This window comes from Osmerus eperlanus, chromosome 19, assembly GCF_963692335.1.
Source record: "Osmerus eperlanus chromosome 19, fOsmEpe2.1, whole genome shotgun sequence".
Taxonomy (NCBI): domain Eukaryota; kingdom Metazoa; phylum Chordata; class Actinopteri; order Osmeriformes; family Osmeridae; genus Osmerus; species Osmerus eperlanus.
This window is the reverse complement of record NC_085036.1, coordinates 11,642,701-11,667,181: the sequence shown is the minus strand read 5'-3', so window position 1 is coordinate 11,667,181 and position 24,481 is coordinate 11,642,701. Positions and strand designations below refer to the sequence as shown.

General features: G+C 46.5%; 2 protein-coding genes and 1 long non-coding RNA gene across 4 annotated transcripts in view; all 3 read right to left on the bottom strand.

The window, feature by feature from the left end:
• Positions 1-1,777, bottom strand: part of LOC134040107 (uncharacterized) — a 23,605-nt gene extending 21,828 nt beyond the window's left edge. The window contains exon 1 of the long non-coding RNA XR_009932848.1: positions 1,614-1,777. This is a non-coding gene — a long non-coding RNA (uncharacterized LOC134040107). The remainder of the gene's footprint in view (positions 1-1,613) is intronic.
• Positions 1,778-3,173: 1,396 nt separating this feature from the next.
• On the bottom strand, positions 3,174-18,585 carry ubash3ba (ubiquitin associated and SH3 domain containing Ba). The gene is made up of 14 exons (XM_062485774.1): positions 18,038-18,585; positions 8,894-8,947; positions 8,446-8,632; positions 8,091-8,289; positions 7,850-8,019; positions 7,516-7,724; positions 7,123-7,267; positions 6,621-6,741; positions 6,301-6,423; positions 5,975-6,067; positions 5,634-5,778; positions 5,283-5,389; positions 5,022-5,131; positions 3,174-4,618 (listed from the first exon to the last, which is right to left on the bottom strand). Exons 1-14 carry the CDS (start codon positions 18,163-18,165, stop codon positions 4,481-4,483), a joined length of 1,929 nt encoding a protein of 642 aa, XP_062341758.1. The 5' UTR covers positions 18,166-18,585; the 3' UTR covers positions 3,174-4,480.
• Positions 18,586-19,043: 458 nt separating this feature from the next.
• f11r.1 (F11 receptor, tandem duplicate 1) lies at positions 19,044-24,285 on the bottom strand. 2 transcript variants are annotated; one of them, XR_009932757.1, is made up of 11 exons: positions 24,013-24,285; positions 22,436-22,492; positions 22,141-22,254; positions 21,596-21,736; positions 21,212-21,414; positions 20,898-21,000; positions 20,427-20,534; positions 20,254-20,266; positions 20,057-20,114; positions 19,578-19,747; positions 19,044-19,545 (listed from the first exon to the last, which is right to left on the bottom strand). XR_009932757.1 is itself a non-coding variant. In XM_062484987.1 (10 exons), exons 1-10 carry the CDS (start codon positions 24,059-24,061, stop codon positions 19,703-19,705), a joined length of 891 nt encoding a protein of 296 aa, XP_062340971.1. In that variant the 5' UTR covers positions 24,062-24,285; the 3' UTR covers positions 19,044-19,702. The 2 variants fall into 2 exon arrangements, 1 of the variants encoding a protein (XP_062340971.1); XM_062484987.1 differs by having other exon boundaries at positions 19,044-19,747.
• Positions 24,286-24,481: the final 196 nt, after the last annotated feature.

The following is a 24,481-nucleotide window of genomic DNA, read 5'->3' as shown; positions in this document are numbered from 1 at the left end:
GGCCAGTCAGCCAGCCCCAGTCCTCCCCAGCCAGCCACAGCTGCCCTCAGAGGCATGCCCCCCATCCCGGCCGGGCTGGAAATAGAAGCAGTAATCCAGTGTGCAGACGGCGTGTTCTGTCTTTCTGCTGCACACTGACAGCTACTCTGTTTCATATTGATAAACACTGGCAGGCAGGCTGGTTGGCTGGCTGGCTGGCCCGGTGACTAGCTGGGTGGGTGACTAGATGGCTGGCTGGTTAGCTGGGTGACTGGCTGGGTGGGTGACTAGCTGGCTGGCTGGTTAGCTGGGTGACTGGCTGGGTGGGTGACTAGCTGGCTGGCTGGTTAGCTGGGTGACTGGCTGGGTGGGTGACTAGCTGGCTGGCTGGTTAGCTGGGTGACTGGCTGGGTGGGTGACTAGATAGCTGGCTGGTTAGCTGGGTGACTGGCTGGGTGGGTGACTAGCTGGCTGGCTGGTTGACTGGCCGGGTGACTGGCTGGGTGGTTGACTAGCTGGCTGGCTGGTTGACTGGTTGAAATCATCTCCTGGTCCCTCCAGCTCAACCAGAGCCAGCTGTTGACCACTCAGTAGAGCTTCATGTCACCCGTCAAACCCTGTTATTAGCCAGCCAGCCATGCTCCTGTCACCGATCACATTGCCTTCAACAAACAGGTGCTGTGCACACACACACACACACAGGGACGCACATACACACATGCACACACACACACACAAACATGCTATGAAAAAGAAACCGCTGCAGAGAAGCTAAGATGTGTGGATGGCTGGTCACCTGCACCACGACCACCTCTACCTCCCCCCCCCCCCTCTCTCTCTCTCCCTCTTCATCTTTCTCTTGCTCACCCTCTCCTTTTTCTTCTTTTTCTCAATGTTCTCTCTCTCTCTCTCTCTCTCTCTCTCTATCTCTCTCCCTCCATCTCAACACCCTCCAGTGACCCCAGGGGGCTTGATGGCGTGAGGGGTGGAGAGTTACTAACTCCAGACAGCCGCCAGCTGATACCCAGAGCCAAAGGTCATGGGAAAGGTAGGAAACAAAAGACTTCTTAAGGCAAGAGACCACAGGAGAGAGCTGCTTAAGGCAGACTGCCTAGTTGAAAGTGTGTGTGTGTCTGGTGACAGAGGAAATGTAGCCGCCTTAAGCCGTGACTTGTTTATCATTCTACACTTCAAAGTCTATAGAAAGCGTTTGCTTCCTACCAGCTTCTTACTTAAAATCCTCTTGGAAATGCAGAACCAACCACACCCAAAGACCCCCGAAAAACCTTGATAGGACACGCGGCTGAACATAGCGTCAAAGACGTGTCTACTTTGAATAAATTCATGGGAAACAAAGCCTACGGAAAAACGTATGTCGTTTTAATGTCTGCCCGTCCACTTAGCAACCGGAGCGTTTGACAGACTTCTTCCATCATCTCCTTTCACCTGCTCAAGGACACTTTCGGGACAATCTAGGGGCACTGACCTCTGACCTACATTTAGATTTTTGTAAAAGGTTTGTGGTATTAAAAAATCTTGAGTATCTAACATAACATGAAAACTGTTTTGTTTTCTGGCAATCTTATCGGCATCTGAAATTATCTCTAATAATATAATCTCATATGACCGCTTACCTGAAAACCGTCCATTTAGCAGCTTTGCCGAGGGAATCGTTCTTGTTCTCTAATAGATTGCAAAGGTTTACTTTTAATCAATGTGTTCTTTCTCTTCAAAATAATAGCCAACTACGAAATACGTTTCAAATCGTGTTATGCTGCTAACTCAATCAGCATGTAACTTTTCATTTCTAGCAGCTGGTGTCATGACAATAATACAGCGTTACCTAGCGCCACCTGTCGGTAATACTAGGCCTACTGATGAGACGTTGATGCAGATAAAACATTTATTTGCAAACATAATTTACATTTTCCTAAGCAGTACATTATCGTCATCAGACCTTTTCACAACCAATATAATTAGAGGCAGTCATTTGCAACAAAATATAATATATTCTTGTATACTTTGTGTAATGCATACATTTAAAACAATAATTTAAATACAATTCAATTTGACTTAAATTTTGTTTTATGTAGGCTTAGTTTACTTTTCAAGTAAATAGATTATATTCAATTTGCTTGTTTTTGCCCCTTTTGCATGCAAAGCACTTGAGGCAGCTGAGTACAGAAAAGTAACTTTTCCTTGTTTTCGTATTCCTTTTAAACGAAGCTGGAAAGCTGGAAGACAAATTCAACAAGTCTCGCGTGACGTAACGAGATCAAGTCAGAAGACGCAGCAAGCCAACAAAAGCGACAAAAACCCAACTTGTTCCTTCCTCGTTGATGTCAGAAGGGGGTTTCTCCCAGCACGTGACATGGCATGGCTGCTAGTCATGGGAGGTTTTAAACTGTACTTCTGATCACAGAAGACAGAAGCCCATTTCAAAACTTCAATATCAAATACTTCTGACATATCAACATCTCAATGTAGTGAGGCTGCTCAGCGGTTCAGCACAGAGGAGGAGAGAGTCCTGAGGAGAGGATGAAGTGATTTTGAAGAAAGAGAGAGAAGCAGAGATCAGGAGTAAAAGACAGACAGAAAGGTAGAACTAGAGAAAAGGGAGAGGGTGGTACAGAATCTCTATCAATTTCGCCATCTATTTCATATTCTTATAATCCATAGTTTGAAGCCCATGTCACACTAAGGAAGGTGGTCCGTTAAGGGGGAACAGAGATCACTGGTTGATCCTGACCATCAACGTGCTCCATCCAAGAACAGTAAGAGCAATCTCACACACAGGACAGACAGAATGTTACAGGATCTATGAAAACAGCGACTGACACTGACACAGACATGAAAAAAAGACCCCAGAATTTGAATTACCGTTACTTGGTAGAGAAAGGGTCTTCATGGTAATAGATGCATATAGGTGTTCAAGCTATTTGTGTATGTGTTGTATGCGTCAAGCTAAAAAGGATAATATCAAACAAAAACTTTGGGAATTCAAATGGCGCTTAAAATACATTTAGCTGAAATGTTACTTCTGCAACAACTCTCCCCACTGACTGTGTACAACAGCTCTATAATATAAACTAGTTAAATAATCAAAATATCGGTTTAACACTGCTTAACAACAGAAACATAAAAGTACATGTCTGGAAATCTGTGACAGTCTAATTGGTCTTAAGTGTGTCCTGTCTGACATTAGCTGATATGTAACTTCACATTTCTCAAGATCGTGTCACTTCCTGTTCCCATCCCACCTGGACACCACCGACCAATAAAAACGCCTGTATCAGTGGGTCATTTCCTCACCTACAATGACAGACATGGACTTGTTACCCTTAAATGAATGACATTAATAAATGTTTAGTAACATAGTAAAACAGAACGAAGTGAACATTAAAAAGCAGTAGTCTCAGTTCAGCGGTACGTCAGAACAGGAAGGCTAACCTTTTACACTTCATAGAGTTTTAAGATGGACTCATTGTTGATTATGAGAATTTGAAAGTTGGAATTAAGCTTGAGGGACCATGGTCAAATTTGAAAGAAATTCCTAAAACATGGACTACACTTTATTAAGGTTACATGGCCTACCATGTAACTACATAGCAGCACTCTATATCAAGGTTACATCAACTACCACACCGCCAACTACATAGCAATACCTATAGTGACAATGTTGTAGGTGCATGGGAAAAGAACTGCAGTTAGTTACAGTTAATTACATACCAATTCCTATGCACCTACTATGTTGTTACTAAATCTATTGGTGTGTAGTTATTTGGTAGTTGTGTAATGTAACCTTAAAGTTAAGCGTTACCAAAATATTTAACTAATATGGAGTGTGGTGTGTATGGATGAGTTTCCTGGTGAGGTCACAGCCTTCTCCTGTCTGATTGTCACAATGAGGTCTAGTTTTGTGCTTTCTATTATAGTCAGGGGAGGGGTTTGTGCATGTGAAAATGACTCAACTAAACAGAGACATAGAGGCATGGCAGACTGGATGACTTGTGCAGCTCTCCTCCCGTCACAGTGTAGGAGAAAGCAGCCATGTTTTTTTTCTCCCAGAATGCCATTGGTGCCAGACTCCCGAGAGCGGGGAGGGGCTCCAGGCAGCACAGCTCCCCCCCCCCCCCCTCTCCCCCCCTCTCCCCCCCTCTCCTGGCGTCGTGGGTTGCCGTGTTTGTGAAGCATCCTGTTGGGTTTGCAGATGCCATCGTCTCACACTAGAAGGTACTTTGTGCTGTGACCACCATCATCACCTCCACCTCTTCCTTCATCATGAACAGTGTGCCGGGACACAGTGTTAAACAGCAGGTCAGAGCTGAGAGTGTGTTCACACGGTGTCTAGGGTGGTGAGCCGGGGCATTCTGGGAGGGGCTGAGAGGGGGGGAAGTGGGGGAAAGGGGGGAAAGGAGGGGGGGGCTTAGCTGAAGAAAGGGTCACGCTGTGTTTGTTCCAGAGAGAGGCTGCAGGGCGTGGCCAGGGAGGGGCGTGGCCATCAGTCCTGCAGGAGGGTCTCTCTCCAGTTGAAGCTGTGATTGGGCCCGTGGGTCAGAGGGAGGATGGGAGGGTCGGTCAGCTGCCACACCCCCGTCTCACCCATCTCCTCACACGCACAGAAGCCCAGGTAGGGGATCTGGAGGGGGTTAGTGTACGAGAGAGATGGGGAGAGAGAGAGAGAGAGAGAGAGAGAGAGAGAGAGAGAGAGAGAGAGAGAGAGAGAGAGAGAGAGAGAGAGAGAGAGAGAGAGAGAGAGAGAGAGAGAGAGAGAGAGAAAGAGAGAAAGAGAGAGAGAGAGACGAGAAGAAGTCAATAAAAACAATAATTAAAAAATCTAAATCAAACCAAAATGACAGGGAGAGAAGATAGAAGGAGACAGGAGAGGAGGAGAGAGAGTGGGAGGAGAGATAAGAGGATAGGAGAGAGGAGAGAAGCGAGAGAGAAAGGCAGAGGGAGAGAAAGCGAGAGAGAGAAAGAGAGAGAGAAAGACAGAGAGAGAGTCATCATCTCTTGGCAAGCCTCCAGGAGAGTGGGCTGACCTTTCGGACCACTTGCACAAAGTCCTTGGAGTTCTGGGGGCTGAGCCCCTGCATCTGGCGCGTACAGGCCTCCAGGGAGGAAGCGTGGGCCACGATCAGCACTGTGCTTCCTGTGTGAGAGAGGGAGCGGCCAGGGAGCCACATACCGCGAATACCGTGACTTACACTGCAATACGGACACCCGCCAAATCCATCTGCGCTCGCTACTCACCCGACGCGGGCGTGTTTTACGGCTGAAACAGACGGCTCTCGGAAGCTCACCTAGGTTCTTACACTCCGCCATGATCTCCCGCGTCACCTGGAAGCTCCGGCTGATGTAGCTGTCGTAGGGCTCCGACACCACCAGCTTACTGATGGGAATATGAGGTCTGGAGAGGAAACCAGAAGACACAGGTCTACGTGAGCGCTGCTAACCTCTGACAAGCCTACGGAGCCCTGTGTAGACCAGTGTGTGTAGAGGAGCGTGCGCCGGACAGTGTGTGTGAAGTGTGTGCCGTGCATGGTGTGTGAGGTGTGTGTAGGACTGTGTGTATAGACCAGATGAACAGTGTGACGACTTGTGTGTGTGAGGACTGTGTGTGAGGAGTGTGTGTGGAGTGTGTGTGTATCTACCTGTACGTTGTGTCCACACTCAAGTTAGCTGCAGCCAGCTCTGCTGGAGGGATCCAGGCTGGCAGGGTGGTGCCTGCGACCCACTTGGTCCACTCAAACAGGCCTGGTTCCACACGGACCTTAGTCTGACCCTCCAGCTGGAGGCCTGGGAGGGGGGGGGGACAGGGAGGGGGGGACAGGAAGGGAGGGACATAGGAGGAGGAGGGGAGGAGACAGGGTTGTACATAGTATACTGCAGCATACTCTACAGTTATATAACAGCACATGTGGGGCTACAGCGATATAAAACAATGTAATGTAAGATGAGCAGTATGGTAAGAGGTGTGAGTGGGATCTGGTACCTCTGAGGATGTTGTGAGCTGTCTGGACACAGCGCAGCGATGGAGAGCAGTACACAAAGTCTATTACTGTGTGACTCTCCTGCAGGGCCTCTCCTACGAACACAGACAGCACACCCACACGCCACATTAAACATGGACCGTCTGACAGGGCTGGGGTGATCGGCTACCTATCTACCAGACCAGCTTGGTACCAGCAATCTAGCAACCAGGCCAGCTTGTTACCAGCTAGCTAGCAACCAGACCAGCTTGGTACCAGCTAGCTATCTACCAGACCAGCTTGGTACCAGCTAGCTAGCAACCAGGCCGAGCTGGTACCAGATACCTACCTACAAGCCGAGCCTGGGTGGATCCGAACACTGTGATGGGACAGTCTTTATCGTATTCCCTGAAGCCTCCGGTCCGGGCAGGTAGGCTGAGCGGCATGTTGAGGTTGGAGCGGATATATCGACCTGCAGACACCCAGAGACGCAAGGCAGAGAGGTGAGGCAGAGAGGTGATGCAGAGAGGTGAGGCAGAGACGCCAGGCAGAGAGGTGAGGCACAGCGGCATGATGGGCAAAGTAGTCTGATGCCGTTCCAGTCTGTCTCTCTCATACTCAAGTCGAGAGAAGAACTTTAAGGTCTACCCTCCTCTGCTCCGGTCTTACCTTTGGCATCAAAGCACTGAGTGATCCAGTGTTTCCCGAACACCACATCCATCCTCTCGCCATGACGACACACAAACAGTCTCCTCTTAGCCAGACCAGACTGGCAGCTAGGTGTCATCGTCTGAGGAACACACAGCAGAGATATGAAGACAGACCTATACAGCAGGGTATAAACGTACATAGTAGCATAAACTACATATTACGATACAATGTGTATCATACACATTGTATCACCTCAACACGTCAACTAACACATGCATGAAATGTATACATGACTTTTTTCGCAATCTAAAATACCTAGTGACCTGTGAAGATGAGTGACAAATGTACAGTTTAAAGTCCCATTGCTGCAATCCTCTATTTTAATATTCACTCATGGGATGCCTTATGTACAATCAAATAACATGTTCTAAACTGACTGCTGGATGTGTTTAATATACAGGACAGTACACATGTCATAATAGTGAGGCAGTATGGTGAGCCTGTGTCCTGACTGACGTACCTGGACAGGAGGACAGAGAACACCGAGGCCTGTCGGATCCAAGTGGTCGTCAAGGAGACGGCCGTCCAACTGTCCGTCAAACAGGAGCCCACCGACCGCCCCTCCGGTGTTGGAGGGTAAGGCACCGTGGAGGAAGGAGTGAGACCTGAGGACAGCACCACACGCAGGGAAGGATGTGGGTTTGGTTTAGTGAGGACTAACGTTTTTGGAACCACCCTCTACGCTAACGCTGCACCCCTGGCCTGCCGTTCATGATTAGCGGGGAGGTTTGAATGGTCTCTCGACAGTGGGAGAGACACATCCTACACCTCACCACCAGGGGGCAGAAAACATCAGTTACTCGGGTGGCTCGCTACGGAAGGTGTCGACATGGACGTTGCTGGCCCTCCCTACCCGTGGAAGACCCAGGTGTCGCACTCGTCGGCCCGGCTCACGTAGTTCTCGGGCAGCAGGCCGGACATGCCGGAGCCCAGGGAGGTCCCGTACACCCAGCCCTCGCTGGCACTGCCCTGCTCCAGCGGAGACATGAAGATGAAGTCCCCCGACACCAGCTCCAGCTCGTCCTCGTTCTGAGGCACGTACGGGTACATCACACGCAGGGTCTGCGGAGGGGATGGGAGGGGGGCAGAGGGGGGGGGGGGGGGGGGGGGGTTACCAGCCTGGACGTCTGACAGGACAGGTGACTCGTCGAGACATCGCCTCGGGAGGGATGACGCGGCAACGTTACCTCGTGATTGGCGAATCTTATGTCCCGAGAGAAGAGCACAGCCAGCCAATCGCAGCCCAGGGAGATGTCGACGCCCTTGGCCAGCTTCTCCAGCGCCGCGAGGTGATTGGTCTGGAAGTGGTAGGCCAGCGTTACGTGGAGTTGCTTCTTATGAGGCTCCACGTGGACATCTGGGGACCGAAGAAACAGGGGTCAGGACTCGAGAGGTCCGAACTTAAGGGGCAGAGGTCAGGGTTCTCACCAGCTTTGGTCTCCGCTTCGGTGGCAAAGTCGGCTGCAAAGGTCTTGATCACCTCGGCGATGTGCTCCTCCACGAAGAGACCGATGAAGTTGGAGGAGGTGTAGAGCTCCAGGGGGAGAGGGGCGGGGAAACGGCCTCTCCAGCGGCTCACGGTGGCCTGGAGGGCCTCGCACAGAGCCTCAACCTTCCCATCAGCACACTGGCACAGAGACGAGGGCGTGTCACACGCACAACAACGTTAGCACGCTGGGGCCCAGAGACACGCTCAGACACGAAGAGGCAGTTTGAACTTAACCCAAAGACCGCTTCGGGGACACAGCACCCATATGATATAGAGACACACACACACACTCACCATGAAGAACTGGCAGAGCGTGATGTGGGGGAAGATGTTGTGAGCCTTGTTCTTGGCACAGGTGATGCGGCTCTGCTCCCAGAAGTGGGACAGCTGGTGGAGGAGAGGCCCGCTGGGGCGCAGGTACAGGACGTACTCCCTGGGGAGGGGGTCGTCCAGGAACGGGTCGTCCACGTGGGAGAACAGCCTGGCCGGCGGCGAGAAGGGAGAGATGTGTTGGAGAGGGGGTTGTCCAACAGGGGGCAGGAGAGAGTAACCAAAACGTCCTCGGTTCCTCACTGTAGTCGGAACCTCAGTTCCATGTGATTCAGGGCTTTAATGATTACCATGGCGTAGTCTGCCATTACAGATGCCCAGCTTTCCGTGTTTTGATGTGTGTGTTTGTGTAGGGGGAAAGTGTATGTGTGGTTAGGTGTGTTTTTCTGAGTTAGTCTATGTGTATACTTACCAATCACAAGCAGCCTGGACATTCCTGCCCCCTGTAGACACCAGAGCTTTTAGCCTGCAGAAAGAGAGAGAGAGAGAGAGAAGGGAGAGAGGGGAGAGATCAGTGCTGTCACAAAATCAATAGTCTCTTCCAGAGGACGTTTATTGGAACAAAGCATTCAGTAGTTTGTTGTGTTTCTGAACAGTAGTGTTTCGACACCTAGGAAACAGTAGTGTTTCTGCTTTGCCGTGAACAGCAGTACTTCTAGGCCCGTTAACATATGTGTTTCGAATTCGCAGGGAACAGTATTGTCCATGGCTAAAATGACTATGACAGACCACAACACACAGTGATAGGGAAAACATTGTTATCTTTAGGAAGCATTCAAATAAGCCAGCTGGGTGAAACCAGAGCTGGCTACCGTCGAACGTACATGACCCAATCAAATAAGTCTAAATAGCATACACATTAATGTGTTGCATGTACTGTAATGCTTTGCACATGCGGCAGTGCAATACCCTTATCTTCTATCCCTGATAACACATGAGCAAGAGGGACGAGGACTCACACTGTGCTTGTCTTGCAGTACATCTTGTTACTAACCAAGGAAAGACCAATCTAAGATAAAGGCTCTTCATTAATCAAATACACCATTGGACAAAAAGAGATAGACTCACTAAAGCATATACACAATTCAAAAAAATAAAAAGATGTTATTCTACAGCCTCCAGCTAGACAAACGTGTGTGATGGTGCAGACTGTTCACACGTCTAACACACATGTGTGATGGTGCAGACTGTTCACACGTCTAACACACATGTGTGATGGTGCAGACTGTTCACACGTCTAACACACATGTGTGATGGTGCAGACTGTTCACATGTCTAACACACATGTGTGATGGTGCAGACTGTTCACACGTCTAACACACATGTGTGATGGTGCAGACTGTTCACACGTCTAACACACATGTGTGATGGTGCAGACTGTTCACACGTCTAACACACATGTGTGATGGTGCAGACTGTTCACACTCATATCACACAGGTAGATGGTGCTCTGTAAACTCGACAATTACATCATACCTGGAGGCTTGGGTGTCCACCCGAATCTGCACCACCCACACAAGAGAGGCCTGGTCTGACCTGGTCTGGAACGCAACAGCAGCAGGGGCCAATCACGAGGGAGACAAATGCAAATGCCTTCTGCTCTACATTAGGGGAACTAAAAGAGAGCTCTCGATGGAAGGGGAAGGACCTACAGGCCACATTTACTCCAACCCACCTGACAGCAAGTCATAGGCTCCCCTACTGTATCCATGCTAAAGAGGCTATGCTAACTGTCATTCTAATGCTGCCAGCTAACAACTGGAGCCTTTTGTTCCTGAGCGAGGAAGAGCTGATTATGTGACTGTTAATGAGAGCTCGGAATCTAATTAGTGTCTTTTTATAAAAGTAACTATCACAAGTTCACCATGTCTCTGTGGGGAACTACTTTTCTGCGAATCAGAAAGACTACCTGGCAACAAGGAGGACTCCATATCCCACAATCCCTAGAGGCCTCTTAACTACAGTAGGAGGCCCTCTGTGAACCAGAGGCTGTATTCCCCACTATTCCAGATCCAGCCCAGCCCCTGTCCTGGTCCTTATTGATCACCAGCTGCATGGATGAGACTCTACTGACACACCATCTACCCTCACGTACTCAAGCATCCATCCCCCAACACCACGTTAGTAAGATGCCTACCAAAGAAACAAAGTTATTTAAGTTGAGTAAACCATAGTAAACCGACGACAAACTGAACAGCTCGGCGCGTTGACCTCTAGACTGGCACCCACGCCACCATCTATGTGTGTGTGTGTGTGTGTGTGAGTCCGGGAGCAGAGCCACTGTGTGGCTGTATCTCCTTCCTGAATGAGAAGATAAAAATTGAATATAGTGCCACTATGCCGTTCGCATTCAATGATCTATTTATAGCGATGGCCTACAGAGAAGGCCCTAGATACGGCACAGGCCCCTGACCCCCCCCCCCCAGGCAGCGCTGAGCATTCTGGGAAGGGGAAGCCCTAGTTACAGAAACAGACCATAAGGCTCACCCACTACTCACTCACATACAGAAGACAAGAGTCTGGGTGGAGCTCCAGTCTTGCGTGGAGTCTGGGTGTTCACACATGGATTGAGTCACCCACAGTGTACCCACAACTACACGTTTTGACACAAACACACATGCACACACCCACACACAGTGTACCCACAACTACACGTTTTGACACAAACACACATGCACACACCCACACACAGTGTACCCACAACTACACGTTTTGACACAAACACACATGCACACACCCACACACAGTTTACGCAAATACATTTCCACACATTAACAAAACATACATACCCACATAACCACGAACACACAAACTAACAATCGTACCAACAACTCAATCATAGATCCCAACCTGATTCTTCATCCAGCAGGGAGGAGGTAAGAGGATTGTCTACAAGCATGATAGGATTACAGCTATCCAGATGTGACAACACGAACCATGAAAAGGAATCAGAAATCACTTCAAAAACTACAACCCGTTGGTTGAACACCAGTTTATTTGGCTTTTATTCTTTAACGTTTTCTAAAATGCACCAAAGTATGTGTGTGTGTGTGTGTGTGTGTGTGCGTCAGCCGAGGAAGTTCTGTGAATTTTACATTTGAACACCCTGTTGTTGTTGCTATTTTTGTCACGTTAAAATGTATCGTTGTAGAAAATAGGATTTGTTTTGTGGATAAAATGAATTCCTTGTTTGATTCTTAGTTAGGGCTGATGCTTAAGGTAATCTTAAACTTACCTACATCTCTCGGTTCCTACCATAAATGGCTAAACCTGACAGAGACAGAGAGAGAGAAAAAAAGAGACAGAGCGAAAGAGAGACAGAGTGGAAACAGAAAAACAGAAAAGAAAGAAGAAGAAAGAGACGGGTGTTCTTTCAGTGCCCTCCCCTGACTCATCGCCATGGGAAACCCACACTTCCTGTTTACAGACCGAAGCCTGCTTGCGTCACCGACCACTTATCAAACGGCCGCTGCAGAGAGAGCCCTCACGGTTGACACCACCAGACTAAACTGGGGTGCCCCACGCCCCCAGACAGAGCCTTCTAGGCCCCCATTATCAACACAGGAAGTGCCCCTCCCTCCAGCTGGCCTGGTCCCATTCAGTCTGGCCTCTCCATGGACCTTTCCTCTCCAGGACTGGAGAGCAACACAGGACACAACTTCCTCCTCCACAACTTCCGGGCTGCTTCAAGCAGCTGCTGCTCTGTTCGTGCTGGCCGACCTGTTCTGTGCAGATCACGATGAGAAAGTTCAAGGGTAACCGAGGTCTGTGCTCAGAGCTGTATGTCGGGGCGTCTCATTCCACGTGAGTCTGGCGAAGACCAGGCCTCACTTTCCAAGACCCAGGAAGAAACAGCAGACAATAGAACCATCAGATCACATGACCCGCCTTGTTCTAATGTGAAGAAATGGTTGTAAAAGAAGAAAGGGAGAGAGAGAGAGAGAGAGAGAGAGAGAGAGAGAGAGAGAGAGAGAGAGAGAGAGAGAGAGAGAGAGAGAGAGAGAGAGCGGACAGACAGAAGGAGGAGGGGAGATGAGAAAGAGGGGAGATAAGAGAGAAAGATAAGAGCTGAGAGAGAAAGAGGAGAGACACGGTAGGAGAGAGGAGAGAGACAGTAAGAGAGAAAGAGGAGAGAGACACTGTAGGAGAGAGGAGAGAGACAGTAAGAGAGAAAGAGAGATGAGAGAAGGAGGTGGAAGACAAAGAGAAGGAAGAGTGAGATGAGAAGAACTCTGTGATTAAAACGCACACAAGGCCCTTTGCTGCGCGGAAATATTATTCAAAACTAAACACTCGACTCCAAATTGGTTGTGTGAGGGGTCCTTGTCATCTGTTCTCTGCATTGTGCTCTAATTATGAGCTTTCAACAAGAGGCCTTCTCTCCTCAGCCTGCTCGACACGGTCTGAATCAGTGGCGTCTCTTTCCCAGAGCCAACAGTACAGAACCCCCTTATCTGTCATCGAAACACTCCCTTCCTCATCTTCAGAAAGAACTAAAGGCCTCGCGCTCACAGAACCAGAGAAGGCTCGTCTCGCGCGGCAAGGCAGAGGGTGACACCATTGCACTCATTATCAGAGGAGATGTGAAAGGATGAGGGAGAGTCACTAGACAGGAGGGTTTGGTGACAGAGCGCAAGCAGGGCAGGAGATACGATGTCTAGCTGAGCGAGTTCACTGCAACCACACCATTTATGAACTTTCATTTAGCAGGCACTTTTTTATAAAAGCAGCACAAAGAGCGCATGTATAAAGTACGGCGCGAGATTAAGGATCAGAAGTGCACAGGTCTAATGGTATTTCGGCTGAGTCTTCAAACAGCCTTTACTAGCCAAGTCGCCTCATCTACCAGACACAATGGAAAAACCTGCATTAACACAACTCGGGGCTCTAGTCATGTGATGTTCTACTGAACTACAAGATCATTCCAAGAATAGATCTGAGTAGAAGTTAGCTGAGATGCTATTGTTGCACTAGTTGAGATACTATTGTTGCATCGTCCCTGGTAGCTGAGATGTGGTTACTTTGAGCTGCGTCTGGTAAATACTGAGCTTTTCTTGACTCTGACCACACAAATACTTTTTCTTCTTCTGCAGTACTTTCTAAATGTACTTCCTGTATGTTTCTTTTGATAAAATAAATAAATATGAAATTCATAAAAATTCAAATGTAATGTAATAGTGGGAGAATAGATGTGGGTCTGTAGGTTGAAGGTATAGTTCGTGGACCCTACACAACTAGTTACTCATACTTCCCTGACATTTCATATTAGTATTCATAGTACCAGTATTAGTATGTAGTATGAGTAGGTACTGTATAGTGGGCGAATCCTCCACAACCCATTGCTCATACCTCCCTGACCTGGGCAGCAGCAGAGATCGAACAGAAAAACAAATGTTGATGAATCTTATCGGTGGAAAACGTTGGACGTGTCGGAAGAGGACTAGGAGCGCTGAGGTGGTTCAAATCGCTGAACACTGAGTTTCTGTGCTTAAATAGCACTTGGTTGTACGGTGACTCAGACGCAATGAATATAAAACTGTCACTTGGGGCTAAATGAAGAGGAAAATGTACACCTCTTACTTCATGTATTTACATGAAGTAAGAGGGCATTTCAACAACAGAGAACCCATGTGGGTGACATCATCTTCCATACTGTGTGAGTCATTTCAATAGTAACCCAACATGGTCATGAGTCAAAGACACTTAATTTGAACACCTGATTCACTTATTTTTCAGTGGTAGTCTTTGAAGCGTACTAATAGTCTACAAAAAATAACCCAATCAACAGATCTCCTGTTAGAAAATCTTCGAAACAGCTACTGCAGGTCAGGTTACATGGACTAAACACTGTTAAACAATGTTCCCTACTGTCAGTTAAATCCTACTTATTACACCTGATTGGGGGGCCTACATCTGTATCATGCTGTGCTCCTCCAAGTCTCTCTTTACTTGCATTGAAAACATACACGCTAACACATTGCGAGTGTCACATGTGCTTGAGTGTGAGCTTTGTGTGCATTCGTCTAACCCCTTCAAGTTGAAAGGACATAAAGAGCATGTTGATGGGAAAACACTCCCCATCTCACAACGTAGGCACTCATTATGTTCCAGCAGACTTCGCATGAAGGTCACAACCACTTCCTGAAAAAGGCCACTTCACTTCCTCTTGATGGATGACCTTCTGAATATAAACTAATGCCAACAAGCATGTACAAAAATGTGTTGTCTCTGGTACACAACCAGCCTTTGAGGGTTCACCAAAAGGTACAAGCACGGAGATAGGCTATCGTTTCCCAAACCAGAATGCAGGTTGATTGTTAGGAAGTGCGTTGTAAGTAGATCTACGTCGTTACGATGGCTGTCCAAGGTGCTGAATGGACTCTTATTCAACCATCCAAAGCCCCAATAATGTATTGGCACAAAGTTGAGGGTGTGTCTGTCAGAGTAAGATTGCTGATGTGTAATAATTATATTAATATATCAATTAAGATAAATGCTGCTATCTTTCGCCCAGTAATTATTGTATTACATCACAATAGAATCAACAGCCTAAATCATTTCAGTTTAATAGATATCCAAACAAGGTAAATGACTGTTGTGGCTTAAGGTGAAGTTACAATACCACTGCTATCAGGTATCATGTACCAAACCAGGTATCGGATTATCAGGGTCCACCAGTCACCTCAAAAGTTATCCATGCCAGGAAAGATGACAGGGGAAGATGGAGGGAGGAGAGCGGGACGAACAAGGCCAGACAGGGCCACAGAATGTTAGCGCCCCATTGTTGTGTCATCAAAGGGCCAAATGTGAACAGGCGGGGTAATTAAAAGCCCATTTCTCTGCGGACAATCTAGAAGCTATCTGGGTTCCTCTGGGCAGCAGGGCTCCCCGGGGGCCCAATGTGGGAAGAACACCAGGGAGGGTCTCAACAGAATGTGGGCAGAGACCAGTTATGGTGCTCGCCAGCAGGACTGGTGAGCCATTCTGACTGCAACAGAAGCAGGGCAGATGGTTCCTTTGTAAACACACGCTGAGAAACACACACACACACCATCCTGCCTTAGACACACACACACACACACACAAACAAGCAGTCCGACATATGCACACATTTATCACACATGCAAAAATAAGACAGATCGATCTTTATTTTAAGTGTTTAACAAAAACCATACCTGTGTGAAGCAACATAACGCCGTTTTTGGAGGACAGAAGTTTAGTACTGAACTTTTTGTATTAACTTAGTTTGACGTAACTTCCATTTGTTTCTGGGAAAGAGACACCACTGATTCAGACAGTGGTCAAGGCCAGCTGAGAGAAGGCCTTGTGTTGAAAGCTCATAATTAGAGCACAATGCCTGAGAACCCTCAACCAGAACCTTTCACACAACCAATGAGGAGCTGAGCGTTTGGTTTCAGAAGGTTTGCGGCATACCATTTGAGTTAAGGATGTGTGACGATGTGTGCAGGGCCTTTAGATCAGTTCAACAGCAAAAGGGAGTCAGGTGGCTGAGCGGTTAGGGAATCGGGCTAGTAATCAGAAGGTTGCTGGGTTGATTCCCGGCCGTGCAAAATTACGTTGTGACCTTGGGCAAGGCACTTCGCCCTACTTGCCTCGGGGGGAGAATGTCCCTGTACTTGCTGTAAGTCGCTCTGGATAAGAGCGTCTGCTAAATGACTAAATGTAAACGTGGCTCGGTGTTTGTTGCAGATTTAGCATTGGATTGCATGTGCCGTGTGTCAGTCATCCACGGTAAGAAGAACAATGTATGGCGTCCATATCAAGAAAAAAGAATTCAATTAATTATAATCTCGTTCTCACTCTTTCTTCGCATCTGGTAAATGGAAAGATCAGTCACGTCCTTGCTCTAGGTTTCATCATCATCATGGAGAATACTGAAGACATCTCCCAAGCTGTGAATGATTCAGACTTTCCTCTCAAGCCCCAACACCCCTCCACACATCAACACCCTCCTCAAACTCACCCCAACACCCATTTTACATTTACATTTAGTCATTTTAGCAGACGCTCTTATCCAGAGCGACTTACAGTAAGTACAGGGACATTCCCCCGAGGCAAGTAGGGTGAAGTGCCTTGCCCAAGGACACAACGTAATTTGGCACGGCCGGGAATCGAACTGGCGACCTTCAGATTACTAGCCCGCTTCCCTCACCGCTCAGCCACCTGACTCCCATATTTTAGAAAGTAACCAAGCTTAATAAGGAACCAAGAGCAGATACTGTGAAACCCGAAACCTTTCTCTGAAGTCCCTGTCAGGACTCATCCTGTTTCTGACCACGACGGTCATGATGAGTTCCTCCAGAGCCGAGAGAAGATACACTTTTGCTAGATCACATCTGACAAGGCTGGTCGATACGAGAATGATTCAGCATTAATTCCTCACATACAACAGTAAGGTTATGTGATTCATGCTTCCTATTGGTTCAGGCAAGTCTCCACATTGAGGCCTCTTGTCCACCCCACCCCCCCCACCCACCCCCCAGTCCCCCCCCCCTCCCTCCCCCCCCTCCCCCCAGTCCTCCCCCCCCCCCCGGCCCCCGTCCTCTCCCAAGGCTATGACAAACACAGCCATTCAAAACCGCCTCGGAAAAACGTTTTCACATCCTCGTAAGTGGGCGATGCTCGTTTGAATATCATGCGCATCGGGGTTCAACCGACAACCTCCTCCTGGCTTTCTTCCTCCTAAAAAATATCGACAATCTTCAGTCCCCTTAGCTTTGTATATCTTTTGGGGGGATCTAGTAATTATCTGAAGGAACCGGCAGGGTGTGTATGTGGTTAGAGTGCTGGTAGTTGCTCTCAGTGTGCCTGCTGAGGATCACCTGGGACCATCACTGTGGAACTGTGCTCCAGTTCCTGTGGAACCCAAAGTGCAAATGCCATGGCCTCACACACACAAACACACAGACCGACCACTCACTGCCTTCTGGTTCCACTCCAGTGTATTTCTGTATCCTCTCAATCCAGTAGACACTTGTACGTGACACACACACACACACACAATAGCAGTCCAGCCGGTCCTAATCCAGAGATGTATTGTCATAAAGTCTCCTGCTCAGTCTGGTGGCATGGGATTACAACAAGACAGTGGCCTGACATCTGACCCAACCATGCCACAACAATGAGAGTTAAAACGTTATGACGGTCAGATTAAACCCTTTGGTTTAGATGAAGGGGAGTACCATGCTGTTCGCTCTCCAAAATCGTAGAGATTAAAGAAAAGAAGATCTGGTCAAAAATGTGAATGCTGGGTGATGAGGTCAAGAGGTTTCTCTTTTCATCGGCCCAAGATAGTAAACTTAGCGTGACCTACGTCGCGCGAATAGCTGTCGGTAGTCTCGCTGTCAGTAGGCTTGCTCAAAGATTACATGTTTCACACAGTGAGCGAGCTGAAGGTTTGTAAGTGAAAGAAACTTTGATGTGTCGATATGCAGTTTACTCAACAACAGCCCGATCTCCTGTCCTGTGATGCTCAGCGCGTATGCGCAGATCATTTCTTGCCTGTCAGAGTTAACTGTTATTGTATCATACTTACGCCCTGGTTTTGGCGAAACCCATGGACAGAAGTACGTCCAGATTTGACCCATGTTTGACAGTCCCCGGTCTGTTCTGGCGCTGTCTTCGCGGGGTGACTTTGGTGTAGAGATCTTCTTTAGCTGCCATAACTCACCGTTCCATTGGAATCTTAGTTTAGTCCACTTATTTTCAATACAACCGGAACGATGGAGGCGGAAGACATTCAATCATTTACGTTTAAGACTCTAAGCAACAACGAACACTTTCAGGTGATGGAAGACAAGAACTAGGTTTTGTTGCCTACCGTTCCGAACACAAAATAAGCTATGCTTCCTGGTGGAACGCACAGAAAGTCATAACCATCGCGGGAGGGGGTCAGCAATCGGAAGTCACTTTTCCTCTCCTACCGCCGCATCACCCCGAGTGAATTTCGCTGACTTATGATATATTGCCGCCACGATTCCGTTGCATTCGAGCGTAAAGAGGATCTAACAACACATATCTACATTAAAATCATCCGTTGTAAATGCGCTTCATCCTTTCGCAATGTCTTATTTATGAATGGGTTTTGAGTGAACGAAAGTCTATCCTGTTGGGTTGCAGTTCAATTGCACCGCCCCTTCCTTTAAAGAGGCAGAGTACGGCTGACTTTACTTCAATAATGCATTGCACCCCGTGGAATCCAGAGTGGCTGAATGATTAACATGTTGGTTTGGACAATGTGTAACAACGCAGTCTTCGTCCCTAAACAAATCACAAATATGCCTACAGACGCCCTCCGCATCTCAAGTAAAACGTTATAAAATACGATAAGCACCGGTTTTTTTCTTTCTTTTTCAACTAAAGAGTACACTAAATAGAAAAATACGTGAGGAAAAAAACGTGTAGCCCATCTAAACTATGGTAAGCATAACGAGGAGACGTGGTCAGCTTGCCACCGTGTGGTGTTTTGTGTGTGTGTGTGTGTGTGTGTGTGCGTGCGCGATTAAAACCGACAAGAAAGGACCACAATTGTAAGCAAAATAGACATCAAGAGAAATACATTTTATTTTAAAAAAAAACTATATATATATATATACGTTTCGACTGTCCATAATCCTTCAATCTAATGTTGGCTAATCTATTTTACATGGCATAGGCCTACTAACGTACATGGACTACGACCATTTGAAACTGCATTTTATGTTGTTCATCTACGTTTGGTTGTACAATGAATTTAGATTAACATGGTGTTCAATGTGAGTGCTAAAGTCCAACTAACCAGAATATCAAGGTATATACATCTACAAGCACACACAAATTGCAATAAAGATGTCAATAATAAAATAATGCACCACAACAACCATCTTTAAAACAAATTATCTATGGATATTGTAAACAAACCATTTCACAATTGAACTTAAAAGAAGCACACATTTACAAGATCAAAATCACACAGATCTGAGGTATTCACAAATGGAAGAAAGTCTGGTTTATGTCTGCTATTCTGAATTTGTCAGAGAACAGCAATATTTAAGAAGAAAACATCTTGGTCTATCAAAACACGTTTAAGCTAATACAGGTCATTTTAAGATAAAACACTATTAAAGATTAAATTAGACACCATCTGATCAGAGAAAGGGCAGTGGGCTTATACAAAGTGTGGTCCTGGGTCCGTCGTTGACATGTAACAGCACCAGACAGACTACACCACAAAGGACGATTTCTGTCTGAACTCACCACCACCACCCTGAGGCAGAAATAAGAGATATTATACCCTTCTACTTTGGCTATCAATGTTAATAATGTTCATATTTATCAGACGTTTTTATCCAAATGCAGTCAAGTGCTCTAACCACTGAGCTATGGCAATGTACAAGATTGAATTGGCAAGTGATCAAATGAGATAAGACTAGTAATATTATTTAGTGTACTTTCTTTCCCCACACTCATTAAACTACTTTCATTAGAACATGTGGCGAGCTTTCACTTCCTGCTATATAAACATGGACAAAGGAAAGGTAAATAAACCCTGAAAAATGTGAGAAGTGATACTTACATCCTCCTCATCGCCGTACTCTGACGTGGGCTGGTAGACCACCGAGGGTTTGGGTTTGCTGTGAACATCAGAGAGAGTCAGACAGAGTCAGTGACATCAACTAGTGCACATAACCAACATGTATAACAAGACCCCTTTGGTCCAGAGGCCCCTCCATCAGCTCATGCATGCACCAGCTACAAGAGGTCTCGTCTTACCTTTCGCTCTTCTCTGTAAGGAGAGAGGGAGGGGGGGAGAGAACACAAAAACGAGTCAGGCAGCCATCTTTCAATCGGCCAATTTAGACATGAACGGGACCGTGCAGAAAGTCTACTGAGAGGAGACACTGAGTGTTTGGATCATGAGGGGGAGGGGGGGGGGGGGAACTCACTAGGTAGGTATCCTTTGCGATTGGCGTACCAGAGACCAAACACCAGCAAGGCCACCGCCAGGAGGGCCACGATCACCCCGGCAACAATACCTCCAGTGTTCACCTCCCCTAAACAGAGACAGGACAACAGTCACACATTACTCCAGCCAGGCTGGTTACATATAAACCAGCTTGATAGGATCACTGTATAGAATCACAGAGCACAACACAGACTTGAACTGACATGGAACAAGAAGCACACCTCAACTTTAAAACCCTTCATTCATTCAGAAGACACTTATCCAAAGCAACATACATGGTTTTAACTGTGCCAGTAATGATATCAAGTCAAAATTCTGACCGAGTAACACCACGAAATACATTGGATCAAATGTTAAGTTCCTTTCAGCAACACTTTCAGATGATGGAAAAACAAGAAATAAGGTTTGTTGCCCAACACTCCGAACAGGAAAAGTAAAAGCGCTGACTTACGAACTTCCATCTTCCTAACCAGGCAGCGTTGAGAGGGCCCTGCCATGTTGGACGACTCGCAGTAGTAGTCTGCAGAATCCACCAGAGCTACTGACGGAAACTCCTGGAGGATTGTGGGTAAAGTTAAGATGTTTATATTGATCACGAGGAAAAGCATTTCGATTAGTATTTTAGTCATTCATAAATAAATCTACATCTATTCATCATTCTATCCACCACGCACACACCTTGCTGCTGTTGACAAAAGAACATAATGAACAAAAAAGATGGTGTGAGGAGGAAGGTGAGGATGAGGAAGGTGAAGAGTGCCTCACCAGGTTTCCTGTGGTAGGGTTCAGCGAGTAGGTGAAGTTCTTGAACTCGGGGAACTTCTTGGGATCCACGGGGAGTGGGGTGCCGTTTTTGTACCACTTGTAGGTGGCGGGGGGCGAGGCGTCAGGGTCACTGCAGGCCAGCACCACAGCGCCCCCAGTGGTGGTGGAGGAGGGCACACGACACGTGGGCACCGACGGGGGAACTGCAGAGAAGCACCACACAAAACGCACGCAGCAGGATTCACAGCACAGCAATCAATAAATTACATTGTATAATAAAGGAAACATTTCCTTTAGCAAATGCTTTTATCTGAAGTGAAGTACGGGGGGAGGGGTATAATTAAATGAGGATGAGCAGGGGTGATGCTTTTAAAAAGGCCTTACCTAAAACAGTCAGCTGGATTTTGGCTTCTCCATACTTGCTATTACCAGACACCTCACAGCTATACTCCCCAGTGTCCTGACGGGTGACTTTGCTGAACCGGATTCTCCCATCGAATTTAGTCACTCTCCCTTCGTACGGTACTATGGGAAAACAACATTATGTTAGGACAAAAACATTGGAAAAATGTATTTTATAGTTCTATGGTCCGACAGTCCTACTTGTTTGGCCGATGTTAGTTTGTTTGTATCCGTTTTACTCGCTCAGGTGGGAATACAACATTTAGCAACTTTTTTATTATTATTTTATACATGATCAAATACATATACAATGTTTCATTCAATATTCTTCAGAATCTTTGTGGAATGTCAGTGCTTCCTTTTTGTCCCCAAAGCTCTCCTAAACTTGTTTAGTCATGTTCATATTACAGTTAATTCGATTCCGGCGGGAGAGAGAAAGAAAAAAAAATTGTCACGTTATCCACCGAAATTTTTAATTAGCCCACACGCGACATTTTTTTCATCACAAGAACAGAGTTTGTACGTACTGGTCGGTTTCCCACCAAAGATCACATAAGCTGTGGAGCCTTTGTTCTTAAACTTCCACTCCACTCTGGCATCCGCCCCAAAGTCTGCCGTGTTGCTACAGGTCAGATCAACACCTTTAGGAAACAATACAGATGATCAGGAACAGGAACCATCCGTAGCTAGGAGCTAAGAGACAGGAGCATTTTCAAAACAATTCGCTAACCTATTTCTTTCATATTTAATTCATGGCAATGACTAGACAAAGCAGCCATATCAAATGCCACAGAGCATACTTGACTCCAGAGTAAAACATACCCTCATTCTCTTTGACCTTTACATCTGGGGTGGATGTTGTGACATCGAAGGCTGCATCTGTGGAGATATAAAACAACAATTAGAAAATGAACTCGACAAAAAGGACGCAATTAATATCTCATATAAAGCCACACAACAGTTTAAGACCTCCACCTCTTAACAGTTCCCCGGTACATGACCTGCTCTAAACTACCACTGAAACATATCATCCTCCACTCCTCAAACCCTCTGAGAGCATCTGCCCTCTAAGTCTTTTAAGAGTGGAGAGACACCGTTTTCTCTCTAGGTTGAACTGTGCCGGCTGACTAACAGGCAGTTGGAAATATGGACTGAAGGACTTTTTACCTCACACTTTAAAAACAGTTCTTGTGCTCTAGTGATAAGCAGACTACACTACAGGAAGCTTAATCCCACACAGATGTTCTAGTCCAATGTACTTTCTATTTGCACAATTTTTATGTTGCGCCGGATAAAACATCCCAACCTTCAACATCTTTGAGAGATATTTGAGAGCCTCAGGTCCGCCAGCGCAAACACTCTTAAAACCATCAGGACTAAGCACTGGACCTGGGGTGACAGGGCCTTCTCTGCTGCTGCACCCTCCCTCTGGAATGACCTCCCTCTCCCTATCCATCTGGCTCCCAACGAGCACTATTTAAACAATCCCTCAAAACCCACATTTTCAACCTCGCCTTCACCTGAACATCCCCTGCTCCCTCCCCTCCACTATTAGACTTATATGTTAGTTTTTCTTTATAATGTTCCGTTTGTCTGTTTTGTTCAATACTTTGTCTTTATATTTTACTGTTGTCTTGTTTTGCTTGTCTTCACACTTGTAAAGCGATCACATTTTTGGTAAATGTGCCTCATGTATGGGGCCTTCCTTTCTCCACTCAGATACCTAGAGGTCTAGCGGGTATAGCACTACACAGGAATCAGGTCAGTATATTATCCGCTCAGATAATATCCTGCATGAACCCAAATGTAGTGGTGGTTGAGGTGTTCCTGGACCAAAACAATGGAACCAAGAAGGTTTTAAACGAAAGCAGAGGACACTTCCTTGTTTGTCTGGTTGCGGTGCGAGTTTCGGGGGTGGGGGGAGGAAAACTAACCTGAAACATGCAGATAAGGGAGCTCAATAACTTTGTTGAATTTGTGTTCAAGGTGACTTTAAAAAAGGAAACATCGTCAAAGTACAGCTTTCTGCTCTGGAGAATGAACGCTCCAATTGCCTATGGTTGTTTGGTAGAGAAGGCCTAAGTACGGTAGTGGTTAGACAAAGCATTAGCCATGACTACAGGTTAGTTAAGAATGCTCGTTTGTTTGAAAATGTATCAGACAATTCGTTTCTACAAACAGTGAAGAAAATAATTTGTTGATACACTTCATCTTCATAATATTTTATACAAAGAAACAAGTCCTTTGTGGAGGGGTACCCCGAGTTCATGACATATTATAAAAGGTAATACGCTTACAAACGTATATGTACACGCGTCACGGTAACAGGTAACAGACTGTGTAGAATCAACAAAAACTTAAAAGTACAATATTGTTTCTTCGACGAAAGGTGAACTCACCTGACAAACTGAAGACAAGAAACACCGAAACCAGTTTGCTGACAAACATGTCCTCCCCCGTCGCTTTAAAGTACAAAAAGTTCAAAATGTTGTGTACAAAGTCCCAAAACTAAACTTGGCTACAAATGCAGTGTGGCAGTGTAGATAAAAACACGCAGATGAAACAAACGAACAGTGCAACAGGTTTGATAACATCCGCCCTTCCGCATTAGGTGTACACCTGTGGTAGGCTTGCTTGGCCTCGAAACTCGCACTGCATTACCTTGGTGACGTAGGGAATTATGAAGATACCAATTGACCAATTGGAGAAGTAACCTAACCGGTTTTATTGTCATGAAACCGGGAGTACTTATTCTTCAAACCAATTCCCTCAAATAGGGAAGTTGAAAAAAAATGTCAACTTGATGTGAGTATTAGTCAAGGTATTTCGCAATAAATACATAAAGTCAGAGACTTTATACACTTCTTT